This window comes from Dendrobates tinctorius, unplaced genomic scaffold (assembly GCF_039654945.1).
Source record: "Dendrobates tinctorius isolate UK_male_01 unplaced genomic scaffold, ASM3965494v1 ptg000374l, whole genome shotgun sequence".
Lineage (NCBI taxonomy): Eukaryota > Metazoa > Chordata > Amphibia > Anura > Dendrobatidae > Dendrobates > Dendrobates tinctorius.
In genome coordinates, this window is record NW_027362040.1 from 120,441 (window position 1) to 135,563 (window position 15,123).

The 15,123-nt window shown below is 41.5% G+C and overlaps 1 protein-coding gene across 3 annotated transcripts in view; it reads right to left on the minus strand.

Moving 5' to 3' along the window:
- Nucleotides 1-15,123, minus strand: part of LOC141075826 (occludin-like) — an 86,973-nt gene that overhangs the window by 54,938 nt on the left and 16,912 nt on the right. For 2 of the 3 annotated variants that reach the window (XM_073562967.1, XM_073562968.1), the window contains exons 2-3: nt 7,810-8,532; nt 7,565-7,726 (exon numbers count right to left, since the gene is read on the minus strand). In XM_073562967.1, coding sequence (XP_073419068.1) covers nt 7,565-7,726; nt 7,810-8,517 — 870 coding nt within the window. In that variant the 5' untranslated portion in view covers nt 8,518-8,532. The remainder of the gene's footprint in view (nt 1-7,564; nt 7,727-7,809; nt 8,533-15,123) is intronic. The other variant, XM_073562969.1, reaches the window with a different exon arrangement.

Sequence of the window (15,123 nt, forward strand, 5' to 3'; positions counted from 1 at the left end):
TGTGTGTATGAGGTGTCCTGGATCCAGCGGGACAGTCCTGATTTTGAGAGTCTGCCCTGCCCGGGAGCTTACTTTTCCCGCGGACACAGGAGTACACGGCGGAGCCCAAAAGAGCACTTTACAATTCACACTTGACATTCCACCGGAAGTGACGTGCTTGAAGCTGACCGGAAATAAGTAATTTTGGGAGGAGATTGTGACGGAGCCATGGATGCATTTCAGGGAATGCTTCAGATCCATGACCATGTACTCCTACAATAGCGCGGACAGCGGGATCACCTTGGACTCGGGGATGCCGGCCATGTGAGCTGATAGGATTAATGTTCACCGCACACTCAAGTGGAATGACTTGCACAAAGAGTGAATTTTATTGTGATACAAATATTAAGCCAGGGAGCAGATTTACATATGCGATTAAAGATGACGTTTCGACCCTGCCAGGGTCTTAATCATATATCGCTGCAAGAAAAATAAATAATGTATATAAATATAAACTCAGTTCACCAAAATTAATTAAACATAAAAATTTAAAATGAGGGATCACCCAGAGTAGATAGTGGAGCAAAATAGAAAAAAATACAAAATATGTACAATATATACAATGGACACAGCTCCAAATAGGAGATAAAGTTATACACTTCATAATAAAGCATAAGGTCTTGTATAAAGAGCAGATCAGAGACATGAAAAGAGAGGTATTTCCCCACAGATGCACACTGCCACAGCCAGGCGCGGGAGCGCCGCTCTGCCATACAGCGGGATAAGGTAACACCTCTGTTGCACTCTCACCGCACTAGTATTACCTGCTATTCAGATAACAACATTAATTATATCCATGACCCTATAGGTCCTGCACCACATAAAACGTCCAGGAATCAACATTGTGCTGTAATAGCCCTTTTTTGGCACCTTCCTAATTATATTAGGTATCCCCCTTTTTTTCTTTTTTACTATTATCTCATTGCAATTCACTTTCTCATTATGCTATAATTCATTGCAGCTCATGGGACCACTTTATATCCTCACTGCACCATTGTGCTTTATTTCGTATATGCACTGCAATCTAAGGTAACATATACCTCTCTTTTCATGTCTCTGATCTGCTCTTTATACAAGACCTTATACTTTATTATGAAGTGTATAACTTTATCTCCTATTTGGAGCTGTGTCCATTGTATAAATTGTACATATTTTGTATTTTTTTCTATTTTTCTCCACTATCTACTCTGGGTGATCCCTCATTTTATATTTTTATGTTTAATTAATTTTGGTGAACTGTATTTATATTTATACAAGGTATTTATTTTATTTGCAGCGATATATGATTAAGACCCTGGCAGGGTCGAAACGTCATCTTTAATCGCATATGTAAATCTGCTCCCTGGCTTAATATTTGTATCACAATAAAATTCACTCTTTGTGCAAGTCATTCCACTTGAGTGTGCGGTGAACATTATTCCTATTGATTCAGGGCTTTGTGTCCCTTACACCAGCACCTCAGAAATTCACACAGTGTGCATACTAATCTAACTAATTATTAGGCCATGTGAGCTGATCATGATATGTCCTGCATCAGGAGGCTCAGGTGGGCACTACAATGGGAGCTATAGTAAATAAATAAATACAGAAAATTAAATAAATTCTGTAAAAAGCAAATCAAGACAGCAAAGATTGAGACAGAGAGACTCATTGCCAGAGAAAGTAAAAATAATCCCAAAATATTCTTTAACTACATAAATAGTAAGAAGCTAAAAAATGATAGTGTTGGCCCCTTAAAAATAGTCTGAGTGAAATGGTGGATGAGGAAAAAGCCAATATGCTAAATGACTTTTTTTCAACAGTATTTACACAAGAAAATCCCATGACGGATAACATGATCAGGGATAAAAATTCTCCATTAAATGTCACCTGCTTAACCCAGCAGGAAGTACAGCGGCGTCTAAAATCACTAAAATTGACAAATCCCCGGGCCCGGATGGGATACACCCCCGAGTACTGCAGGAATTAAGCACAGTCATAGATAGACCATTATTTTTAATCTTTAAAGATTCCATAATAACAGGGTCTGTACCACAGGACTGGCGTATAGCAAATGTGGTGCCAATATTGAAAAAGGGGACAAAAACTGAACTTGGAAATTATAGGCCAGTAAGTTTAACCTCAACTGTGGGTAAAATCCTGGAGGGTTTTCTAAGAGATACTATACTGGAGTATCTGGAGAAGAATAACCTCATGACCCAATATCAACATGGGTTTACAAGGGACCGTTCCTGTCAGACTAATCTGATAAGCTTTTATGAAGAGGTAAGTTCAGGACTGGACCAAGGGAATGCAGTGGACGTGGTGTACATGGACTTTTCAAAAGCTTTTGATACAGTGCCACACAAAAGGTTGATACATAAAATGAGAACAATGGGGATAGGGGAAAATATGTGTAGGTGGGTTAAGAGCTGACTCAGGGATAGGAAACAAAGGGTGGTTATTAATGGAGCACACTCGGACTGGGTCACGGTTAGCAGTGGGGTACCACAGGGGTCAGTTTTGGGCCCGCTTCTTTTTAACATATTTATTAATGACCTTGTAGGGGGCATAGAGAGTAGAATATCAATATTTGCAGATGACACTAAACTCTGCAGGGTAATCAATACAGAGGAGGACAATTTTATATTACAGGAGGATTTATGTAAACTAGAAGCTTGGGCTGATAAATGGCAAATGAGCTTTAATGGGGATAAATGTAAGGTCATGCACTTGGGTAGAACGAACAAGATGTATAATTATATGCTTAATTGTAAAACACTGGGCAAAACTGTCACTTAAAAAGATCTGGGTGTATGGGTGGACGACAAACTCACATTTAGTGGTCAGTGTCAGGCAGCTGCTGCAAAGGCAAATAAAATAATGGGATGCATTAAAAGAGGCATAGATGCTCATGAGGAGAACATAATTTCACCTCAATATAAGTCACTAGTGCGACCACACTTAGAATACTGTGTACAATTCTGGTCTCCGGTGTATAAGAAAGACATAGCTGAACTGGAGCAGGTGCAGAGAAGAGCGACCAAGGTTATTAGGGAACTAGGGGGTCTGCAATACCAAGACAGGTTATTACACTTGGGGTTATTTAGTTTGGAGAATCGAAGGCTTAGGGGTGATCTTATTACAATGTATAAATATATGCGGGGACAATACCAAGACCTTTCTAATGATCTTTTTACTCTTAGACCTGTGACGGGGACAAGGGGGCATCCTCTACGTCTGGAGGAAAGAAGGTTTAAGCATACTCACAGACGCGGATTCTTTACTGTAAGAGCAGTGAGACTATGGAACTCTCTGCCATATGATGTTGTAATGAGTGATTCCCTAATAAAATTTAAGAAGGGACTGGATGCCTTTCTTGAAAAGTATAATATTACAGGGTATATACACTAGTTTCCTTAATATTGCGTTGATCCAGGGAGCTAGTCTGATTGCCGTATGTGGAGTCGGGAAGGAATTTTTTCCCCAATATGAAGCTTACTGTTTGCCACATGGGTTTTTTTGCCTTCCTCTGGATCAACATGTTAGGGCAAGTTAGGATAGGATATGGGTTGAACTAGATGGACTTAAAGTCTTCCTTCAACCTTAATAACTATGTTACTATGTTTATAGAATCTTTCTCTCTCTAATTTTTCTTTCCTCTCTTTCTTTCATTCTTTCTCTCTCTATTCTTTCTTTCCCCTCTTCCTTTCTCTCTCTGTTCTTTCTTTCGCTCTGTTCTTTCTTTCCCCTCTTTCTTTCTCTCTAATCTTTCTCTGTTCTTTCCTTTCTTTCTCTCTTCTTTCTTTCTCTCTGTTCTTTCCCCTCTTCCTTTCTCTCTCTGTTCTTTCTTTTGCTCTGTTATTTCTTTCCCCTCTTTCTTTCTCTGTTCTTTCTTTCTTTCCCCTCTTTCTCTCTCTAATCTTTCTTTGTCTCTCTGTTCTTTCTTTCTCTCTCTCTGTTCTTTCTTTCTCTCTCTGTTCTTCCTTTCTTTCTCTGTTCTTTAATCTCTTTCTCTCTCTGTTCTTTCTCTCTCTCTGTTCACTTTCTTTCTTTTTCTCTCTCTCTGTTCTTTCTGTACCATCTTTCTTTCTTTCCCATCTCTCTCTGTTCTTTCTTTCTTTCCCCTCTTTCTCTCTGTTCTTTCCTTCTTTCCCCTCTTTCTTTCTCTCTGTTCTTTCCTTCTTTTCCCTCTTTCTCTCTCTCTGTCCTTTATTTCGTTCCCTTCTTTCTTTCTCCCTCTCTGTTCTTTCTTTCCCCTCTTTCTTTTTTTCCTCTCTTTGTTCTTTTATTCTGTCCACTCTCTCTCTCTCAGTTCTTTTTCTTTCTTTCTTTCTTTCCCCTCTTTCTTTTTCTCACTAATCTTTCTTTCTCTATCTAATCTTTCTTTCATTCTCTCTCTGTTCTTCCTTTCTTGTTCTCTGTTCTTTCTTTCTCTCTGTTCTCTTTCTTTTCCTCTCTGCTCTCTTTCTTTCCCTTTTCTTTCTTTCTTTCTTTCTTTCTTTCTTTCTTTCTTTCACTTTGTTATTTCTTTCCCCTCTTTCTTTCTCTCTCTTTTCTTTTTCTTTCTATCTCTGTTATTTCTTTCCCCTTTCTTTCTCTCTCTGTTCTTTCTTTCCATTCTTTCTCTCTCTGTTGTTTCTCTCTGTTCTTTTCCCCTCTTGCTTTCTCTGTTCTTTCTCTCTATCTCTCTGTTCCTTCTTTTTCTCTTTCTCTTTCTCTCTGTTCTTTCTTCCCCCCTCTTTCTTTCTCTCCCTCTCTGTTCTTTCTTTTCCCTCTTTCTTTTTCTCTCTCTGTTATTTTTTTCTGTCCCCTCTTTCTCTCTCTCTTTCTTTCTCTCTATCTCTCTGTTCTTTCTCTCTTTCTTTCTCTCTGTTCTTTCTTCCCCTCTTTCTTTCTCTCACCCTCTCTGTTCTTTTTTCCACTTTCTTTCTTTCTCTTTCTTTCTCTCTTTCTTTCTTTCTCTCTTTCTTTCTCTCTGTTCTTTCTTTTCCCTCTTTCTTTTTTTCTATCTCTCTCTCTCTATTCTTTTTTGTCCCCTTTTTCTTTCTCTCTGTTCTTCCTTTCTTTCTCTCTGTTTCTTCTTTCTTTCTTTCCCCTCTTTCTCTCTCCTTTCTCTCTCTGTTTTCTTTTTTCTCTCTCTGTTCTTTCTTTTCCTCAGTACCAGTCAGTGTGCCCACAGTACCAGCCACTGTGCCCTCAGTACCAGTCAGTGTGATCAGCAGTGCTAAATGGGTGTGTTTGGGGCATGGACATGGGTGTGACCAGTTGTGAAATGGGTGTGATTGGGGGCATGGCCTAAAATTTGCTGCTGCCTTTGTCCCTCTTTCCCTTCTTCAAAAGTTGAGAGGTATGCACCTGTTATTCTCTCAGGCAGCAGCCAGACATAAACATTTCACGGAGCTGAATAGCACAGATCAATATTTAGTGGTCGCTGCCAGGTACTGCAGGTCAACGCCTATTCTCTTAAAGAGAAGTTTCTCTGCAGTACTCATCTGTAACTATTATCAGATCTGTGTAGTGCAGCCACGTTCAATCTTTACATTCGGCCCCCACCAGAGCTAACGAAATCTTATTGTGGAGGTGCCAGGTGTTGGACCTCCACCAAAATTGATATTGATGACCTTTCATGAAGATAGATAATCAATATCACATGACCAGATAATCCCTTGATTCTTTTATAGCAGTGTAAACTGTTATTGCATTGAGATTGTTCACTGTCTAACACCACTAAGGATGATGGTATTAACTTAATACCTTTAAAAAGAAGTATCATATAGTATCTGTCATGGCATATGACAGATAGATGACCAAAATCATGTCTACCACCAAAGAGGAAGTCAATGTAAAGAACAACAATAAAGAAATAGAAGTGGTTGACAAATACATTTTTCTTGGGTCTCTCATTAATCACAGTGTTGATATGACAGCCAAGATCAAGCATCAAATAGCACTTGGGGTGTGCAGCCATGATTAGCATGTACCAAATATATAAATGCAAAGACATCTCAGTCATCGTCAATCTAAGAGTGATCACTGCAATTGTGTTCCCAATTGCAACTTCTAATACTTAGACACTCACAGAGGCAGATATAAGAAAATTTGGTACCTTTAAGCTGTGTTGCTGGAAAAGATTTTTACAAATCCCATGAACAGCTGGGGCCACCAAAAAAAAATGTTTATTGGTCATATAAACCCAGTGTTGTCCCTGGAAGGCAAGATCACCAGACAGAAACTGGCCTATTTTGGACTTGTGATGAGGGCAAATTCATTAGAAAGGGAGATGCTACTCAAAATTGATGGTAGTAAAATGAAATGGGAGACCAAAGGCCCGTTGGCTGAACACCATCAAGAATGACATGGAGATGTACCTCAAATAATTGACAGAAAGAATGGAAAAACTGAGAAGCATGGCAAAAAATGGCCTATATTGTATCCACGAGTCGGACAAGACTAAACCGATATAGCCATTTTGTTCATTAAATCTTTGCTGGTTTTGGGATTAAGAGTCCAGTGAGTGGTCCTACTCTTTAATCTCAGTAACTGACAGTGCCCTCTATAGTCATACAGGGCAGGCTGTCAATCACTTACTAAGACTGCCCATTGGACTCCTAATCTCACAATGACCAAGGATGTAAATGAACCTTATCACACAGAACTCTTTATATGTATTCATTTTTCTACAGCATTTTCAAGAAGAAATGTTGACATGACCAAGACTGTACCTATATTGTGTTGATAGTCATCACTTTTTACTTTATACCTTGGCTATCGATTTGTTGGAGGAAAAAAACTTTTCACCCCGAATCACCCAATCTCACTGCAAAAAGTGATTACTGAATTTCTGAAGTATGCGTTTGTTAACTATATGGTATTATGCAGTATAGGACAGAATAACACAGGAATATAACTAGCTTGATATATTTATTCCCGTAGGATTCCATTGTGAACTATATATACTTTCAAAGACTTTCATGAAAGCGTATTTTCCAAATATGCTTTTGCAGCCAGGGATGTAACAAGTTACAACAGGAGTCCATGGCAAAGTTTGGACCCAGGCCACATTCTGCAGTGATCGTTGTCAGTAGAAGGTCAGTTCAGGACATTAAAATATTTTGAGTATCACAACATTCTTTAGTCTTTTTTAAGGCTCTGTTTTACTGAAAAATACACTAAAACTATGGTCCAGGCATATTCAGTAACATATACAGTAGCATACAATGCCAATAGACCCCCCCTTGTTAAAAAAACAAAAACAAACAAAACTACAAAATACACATATTGCAGGATGCCACTGTATTAGATGGTGTAGTTTATGCTTTTCAAATCAAATGGAAAAAAAGGTATGCTGGCACATACTGGCTAGATGTAATGCATACAGAAGGGAACAAAAAAATTGGAAAATGAACCCAAACATTGAGGAATAACCGTGAAGAAAATGGAGAAAACACCTGTAACTGACATTATCCACATTTAAGGGAACTGTGACATCAGAAATATAGCAAAAAGAAATTATTTTACAGGATAAGTGAATTTGAATTCTTACCCACTCTTCAACATTTGGACCCTCTTGATATGCTTCAAATGGCTTATCCCAGTAGATGTTTGGTTCTCCATAGCGCCAGATCTTGCTTCTTGTCTTTTGGGCAAAGAAGGATATGACACACAACAGAATGACTACGATAAAACCGCAGACTATAGCAATGGCCTGTCACAAAAAAATACAACGCTTGACATTGTACTGCAAATGGAATCAAAACATTGTTTTTCCACTCCATTAAATTTTCTTACCTCTTGTGGATCCACCATGCAGTAATGGTACAGGTACTGGTTCACAAAGCCTGGTCCAGCTGACATTGGACTGTATATCTGGTTACACATTGCTAACATCTGACTGTAGTACATATTGCCTCCCATCTGTGCTCTCGGATTGACCCCAACAATATAGACAATAGAGGCAATAAGGTCCATTGTTGCTAAAACAGCACTCAGCACAACTACAGCCAAAAAGAATTTACGGGACCGAGATCCATTGGCTTTAGTAACACTGGCAATGAAGATCCCTAGCATTGCTATAAAAGTTAAAATACTCATTGCCATCATAAAACCACTTGCAGCTTGAGGATTGGTCATCCCATAGCCATAGCCATACCCATAGCCATAACCATTTGGGTATCCTATTCCACCCATTCCACCCATTCCACCCATTCCACCCATGTAGCCAAGCCCTCCGTAATTGTATTGCCACGCTAATGTGGAGGCCACACAGGCAAAGATTGCCAAACACAGAAAAATTACAATGGCCTGTAGAATCCGCACAATGCCAGGTGGAGACTTCCACTTGTAGAATTGTTGTGGTGGCACATCTTCCATATAAAAGGAGTCAGGATGGGCTGAGTTTCTGTGGTAAGCATATGATCCAGGACCATGGCTGTTTTGCTGAATGTAAGTTGGTGGGCTGTAGTCTGGGGGGCTGTCATAGCGTTTCTGACTGTACATATTGAGGTTGGAATCCTGTGGGAGAAGTATAAAGATAAAACAAAGCACCCTATTAGATTTCTTCTGTAGTTGTTACAATGACTTCTCTAAATAGTTTCTGCTGTCACATTTCCCTTCTTATCTAGGTTATATCTTACTCCATTTTAATTTTTCTGTCACACCCCTTCTATTTGCATTTTCCATATCTTTCTCTTGTTGGCTTCCCTTCTTATCGCTCTTTGTTACCAATTTTCACTAGTTATCTCACCCTTTATAAAGCCTTTCCCTTGTCTACAACAGTGGCTTAACTGATTTTCCAAAATACTAAAAAATGTGGCTACAAGGAGGAAATTGTATTAAATAACAAAAAGCTATAATCACCTATAAAAGTGACCACTGCTCTTGGGATTCCTGACAGACTTTATTACTTGGCTACAGAAATGTATTCCCCATTTACCCACATGACCTGCTAACAATCCCTGGCACCAGTGGTATATGGGGGGAGACAGGAAATCAACACTTCAGGCAAGTAAACAGAGATTGACTAGGAGCACCAGTGCGGTTGGTGAGTAAACAGTAAGTATAGCTATTTTCTTATATCAATACCTATCTGTGGATATTTTGGGGAGGACATCAAAACCCCTTCAAGAATATTTTTGCAAAATGGGTTTTTGTTAGGAACGGCGGAACGCACTAAATAAAAGTAAATAATAAAGTGCGTTCGCCGCTCGGGGTTCACCGTGCAGTAGGTGTTACACCGCTGCTAGGTAATGACAGACGAGCAATATGGCGGTATAATGCGCTTGCGCATGGGTTAGACTTCACCCGAAGTGCGCAAAGCGGGCTCTGTTCACACACAGAGGCGCCGCAACATAAGCATACAAAAACACTGAACCTGTAAGTGTCACAGACCACAGGGTCACACACGGTATCTGGTCACAGGAGCAGGACCCAAGGCAGAGGAGCTGCGTCCGTCTAGACCTACCGTGTGTGCATCGTCGCTACTGTGGACGCCAAGGAGGGCTGCAACTGCAGTGCGGCGTAGGGCACGGTCGCTAGTCGACAAAGCTAGGAGGCAGGCGCAATGTCGGACGCTAGAGTAGAGGTGCGGTGTGCACAGTGGCCTAAGGCTAGCCACTGACTGGTGCTGACTGATGCACTAATTCCCTATCCACATGAGTAATATCAGAGGGAAGGGGTTTTATAATGAGTCAGTCACCAGAGTCATACATCCGTCACCATTCACACATTTAGCTTGAAAAGTCTATACTAGTGCATGGCTGAACGGTCATGCGCGCTTTTTATAGCCGTGTGGGACCTTCCAGCTCTCCAAGATGGACCAATGAGATCTGGAGCAGGACCTGGGCACATGACTCCCGATCTCCAATGGGAGATCGTCTCGTGAGCATGCCCAGTAGGAGCACAGATGAACTTACTCTCTGGAGCGGTCTGCTGCAAAGTAATCTTCTCTGCAGTAGATAGACAGCAGGAGACCGCAGAATGAGAGGCTCTGGATTCCTTGCAGAGCACATGCAGAACCCAGACGCCTAACAGGTTTTAATATTTTATAAATGGAATGTACCATGTTTCTAAATAGCATTATCGAGAAACTACACATGTAAATTTTGCTTCCTGACTCTAATGTGGTCAGGTTGTTTAACCCCTTCCCAACATATGGTGTACAGGTAAGTCATATGTCTTGTAGGAAGATAGACCGGGCCGGTGGTACCTCTCTTGCGTCAGTTTCGTAACTATCGGGGCTGTCACCATTTTTGCCAGGGGAAAGCTTTCTGACCCGGACAGACCTCGGCACTTGACAGTAGGGGCTGTGTCAGGGATAAAAGGGACGGTGCACGGGAAAGCGGGGGTCTTGGTGGGAAGACAGAGTGCGCTGCAAGAGAAGGTTGATTCGCTCTCTTTGGAGCGACGCAATAGCTCAGGCTCGCGCTGTAGTTCCCCAGCCTATGCGCACACTGACTGAACAAAGAGTAGCTGTGTGCCCGCTTACCCCTGTCACAGAGAATCCGTCCTGCACCATTCCGCTGACTGCCGCAGGCACGCAGCCTAAGTCTGACCAGGTGAATCATACAGAGCCAGGTAGGTTCACCCTCGCCTTTGACGCTGAACTGGGTAACGCTCTGGGTCACGCTGAACTGGGTACTACAGACTGTGCCACATCACGTACGTCACTCCAGGAATGCAGGACCTCACTTGGAGAGCCAGGATACGCCGCTTTCGTCTGGAGACAGTGCCTCAACTTTCTTAAGGATCAGGCCAGAGACTTCACGCGCCACTTGCGGGATTTCAAGCTTTCACAGCCCGGAAAGTATCAGACTGATAAGCTTACCCGTTTCATGAACAATTGTTCTTACACTGATATAATACTCAGTTTTACTCCCCTCATAACTCATTCTCTCCCTGTGTGGAGTATTCCCTGTAATAAACCTCTTTAGCTCTTGCTCTGCAGCCTGCTCGTCACTGCATCCCGCGTACCTGCTAACTCACAGTCTGGCCCTCAGTTTGCAAGCCGAGCCCACATTTTTCCCTGCAGATGATGGGTGAATTATTTAGCTAACATCTACCTCTAACTACCTTTTCCCTCACCCCGGGTTTTATCCTGTTAAATGCTGCTTTCAATCTCCGACAGCAGCATTTAACATGCGCCAGCAAATGGGTATGTCATTGCACATAGCGATCAAAACATCCTATCTATCCCAAAATGGTATCAGTAAACATGTCAGCTCTGGTCTCAAAAAGTAAGCCAACACACAGTCATGAAATTTTAAAATGTTGTGGGTCTCGGGAAATGGTGCCTCAAGTAAAATTTTTTTTTTTTTTTACAAATTGCCCAAAATTTTTTTTAACCACTTAATTAAAAAAAATATATACATGTTTGGTGTATGCGCAATGGTACTGACCTGGAGGATCTTATTGCCAGGTCAGTTTTACCATGAACATGGTAAATAAAAAAAAATCATTCTGGATTTGCACTTTTATTGCAATTTCAACTGACTTGGAATTCTTTTCTTGCTTCCATTATGGTTCTTGGAAGAAGGGGAGGAAAAAACGAAAACAAAAAAAAATGGAAATTGGCTGCAATATGTAGGGGTTAAACCTAAATAATTAATCAGAGTATACTTGCAAATGGCATATTCAGAAATCCCCATAAAAGAAATATAATGAATGGGGTTGGTAAAAAATGATAAATGATTATGTCAGCTTGGCTCATGGATCATTGGCTACTTGGATTTGAAGTCAAACTAAATAGTTTTTATTTCACAGTAGCCTTTGTATGTTAAATTTGTTTTTGTTGTCATGCAGCCAAATCAATAGCATATTTCTGACAATGTCGTTCATTGTTTGATTGTTTAACTAAAATAACCTCATTATAAAAGTTCCAGACCGTCCAGTCATGCATAAAAGTTTTGAGATTTTAGAGCTTTGTGTCAGATGTTTCTATGGTTATTGAAGTACATTCAGCATTTCATAAGTTTTTACTCTCTTACTGACATCAAGATTGTCAGGAATTACAAGAAGGATATATTTGTATATCCCACCGCTGCCACCAATATGTCAGGGATCCTATTTCACAATCCCACCTTCAGTTCCTGTTTTGGAACTTGCAGCTCTCTGGCACCCCCTTACCCTCAGGTCAGTTGGAGAACTACACCTAGGATAAGTAGTCGCCAGAAGGCCTGCCTTGCTGTGTACTGGTTATTGGCACTCTGCAGGGAAGGCGGTATGTACTTTATATTCCCAATCCCAGGCAGGAAATAAATATGCAAAATCTCCGTTCTGTCCCTGCCAGAATCTACCAGATAACCTAGAACACACTTTGCTGCCACCAGCTCCTAATTTTGATATTAAAATCAATATCGGGTCAGGAGCCAACCCACCAGCAGCGTAGTTTTAGCATAGAAGACATGGGGGGGGGGGGGTACGTTTAGAGCAAGGAGAACAAAGCTAGTAAAGTTTTATAGTTTGACTTCCCCTGCGCTGACCTCACCAGGTGGCTGGATACGGCCCCTTTGGAAAGTTATGAAAATCCTTCTATTGGCCATAACTCTTGGGGGGAAGCTCGTAGGGGGACGATGGAAGAATTATTTGTCTGCTTACAAGAGCATCTTCCATTTGAGACTAAACATCATATCTCTAGGTATTACGGGGAAGCAGATACCCGTTTCTCAGTTCCTAGTGAGCAAGGAGATCCAAAAACGCTGTGGTGAATAGCTCTAACGATGTAGATCTAAAAAATATAGGTTTCTTGTATATATATGACTAATCGGTGCTATTATATTCAAGTTTGCAGGAACAAAGAGAACATGTGCTTCAAGAATTGCTTCCAACCAGTTTAGGGTTGTAACTGCTGGCACACTAGGCTCATGTTACACAGCTGTATAGCAGGGGAGAGGGAGGGTGGCCGCAGCTTATGAAGGGGGATCGTTGCTGGAGCATGTCATTCACAAAACCAAGGAGAAGTAGCAGAGCTCTGTATGTGTGATTGAACAATAAGAAATTATGTCATATTCCTGGCGAAGATTATGTAAAGACTCAATAGTTATGATATTGGCCCTTTTTTTCAAGACTTCTGATTTTCTCCCTGGCATGATCGGTCTTAGCTTTAGGGCTAAATCCTGACTGATGGCAACCCATTTTGTCATATTAGTGCTTGGAGTTTATCACAATTTCTGAGCTTTTGTTTGTCAACCCACTTTTCTTGATTATTGACCAACGGGATTGAGATCATGGGAATTTCCTGCCTATGGACCAAAAATTTCAATGTCTTGTTCACCAAGCCACTTTGTTATCATTTTTACTTTATGACAAATGCTCTATCATGCTTATAAAAGCAATATTCATTACCAAATTGCTCCAGGATCACTACTGAAGTTGCTCTTAGAGGTTACTAGATACTATTCTTTACTCATGGCAGTGGTCTTATGAGTGAGCCCTTTCCGTTGAAAGAAAAGCAACCCCACACATGAAAGGTGTCAGGATGCTTTACTGTTGGCATGACAGAATGCGCATACTTTTCTCCTGCAAATCATACTTCCAGATATCCCAACCAGTCTGAAGGGACTTCATCAGAGAAAATAACTTTAAAGCAGTCCTCTTCTTGTTTGCTGTTCTTGTTCACACCAGGCCAGCCTTCAAAAGCCTTCCCTTCACTGTGTGTGGACCTGTCTGCTGCTATTACTCAGCAAGCTCTGCACTGGTGTTGAAACAATCCTATAGCTGAATCCTCTTTAGGACATGGTCCTGGCAGTTGCTTACTTTTTTGGGCCGCCTGAATCCTTTTTCACAAAATTCAACCTCTCTTGATGGTCCAATAATTGGTTGATTTAGGGTCTATCTTAAAATCAGCAGTTTTCTTGCTTGTAAAGCACATTTAATGCAAAGCACTGCGTTATTCCTTGGTGGGAACCATGGTTAACAGAAAAAACATTGATTTCAGACACCAGCCCTCTTCTAAAGCAAGAAGTCCACTCTTATAATTCAATCAACATGACAGAATAGCAGCTGCACTGTTCTTTTTAATACTCTCTCCCAAGCTAAGGAGAAGATCACTGAAATGATGTAAAGCAGGTCATTTTGTGGCAGGACATAAATTCAGTAGAAATGTTATTTTGTGGTTAAGTTAGTTTCTCTCTCCACCATGACAGCACCACAGAGAGAAGGGATTCTCCCTTCAAGGACAGGAAACCTACAGAATAAAAGTACGGTACCTCTCCCTCACATCAGTTGGTTTACTGTCCTTGACAGGTAAACCTTCAGTGGGGTGCACCTGAAGTTAGAAGAAGATGGATATCGTTTCCAGACCTGGCCAGACTGATCTAGGCAGTGGGGATGCACCTGCCTCGGCTGGTGCAGAATCAGAATCCTGAAGTTGTCACCGCTGGGTCTGGGGTCCACACTCATGGTGCCGGCCTCCGTGCATCCTGACCTGCACATGCTGATGACGCGGTCGCGGGGCCATGTGACTGGAAGTTGTTTCCGGCAATGGAGCCAGGAAACGCTGGGGGGACACGCTGGATGCTGCTTCCACCTTAAAAAGGTGGTTGAAACCCCAGGAAGGCATTCTATGCAGCTACTGGTGGTCCATTCTGATAGTGAAGGTATCCAAGGAGCCAGAGGAACAACTGCAACAACAGCAACCACAGCAGAACCAGCGGCAGCAGCGACATCAGTAGCAGCAACATCGGCAGTCAAGGCAAGGGCAGCAGCAAAAGGTGCAGTAGCATGAAGAGACATACCAACATCATGAGAGTGGCAGCGTTGGTAGCGGACATTCGAGGGAAAGAAGAAGCAGATCTACTCAGTACAGCAACGGCTCCAGCAGGGTGGACGAATCTCCGACCTACAGAGGAAATTTATCAGCTAATATGATCCCTCCTGCAAATGCGACACCCCTGGTTGCCTCTGATTGGTAAGTGATCTTTGTGAAAGTTCACTTTGTAATAAGGGTCCCCTTTCTTCTCATTTATTTAGGGAAGAAAGTGCATAACAAAGGCCAAGCGCAGGAATTGTGCACTCTGTGGCGAAGTGTTGCCCGTTACCTCGGTGAAAAAACTGCCAGTCATGCAACGAGCAGATGTTATGCAAACAAACCCCAAAATTTCGCCTCCA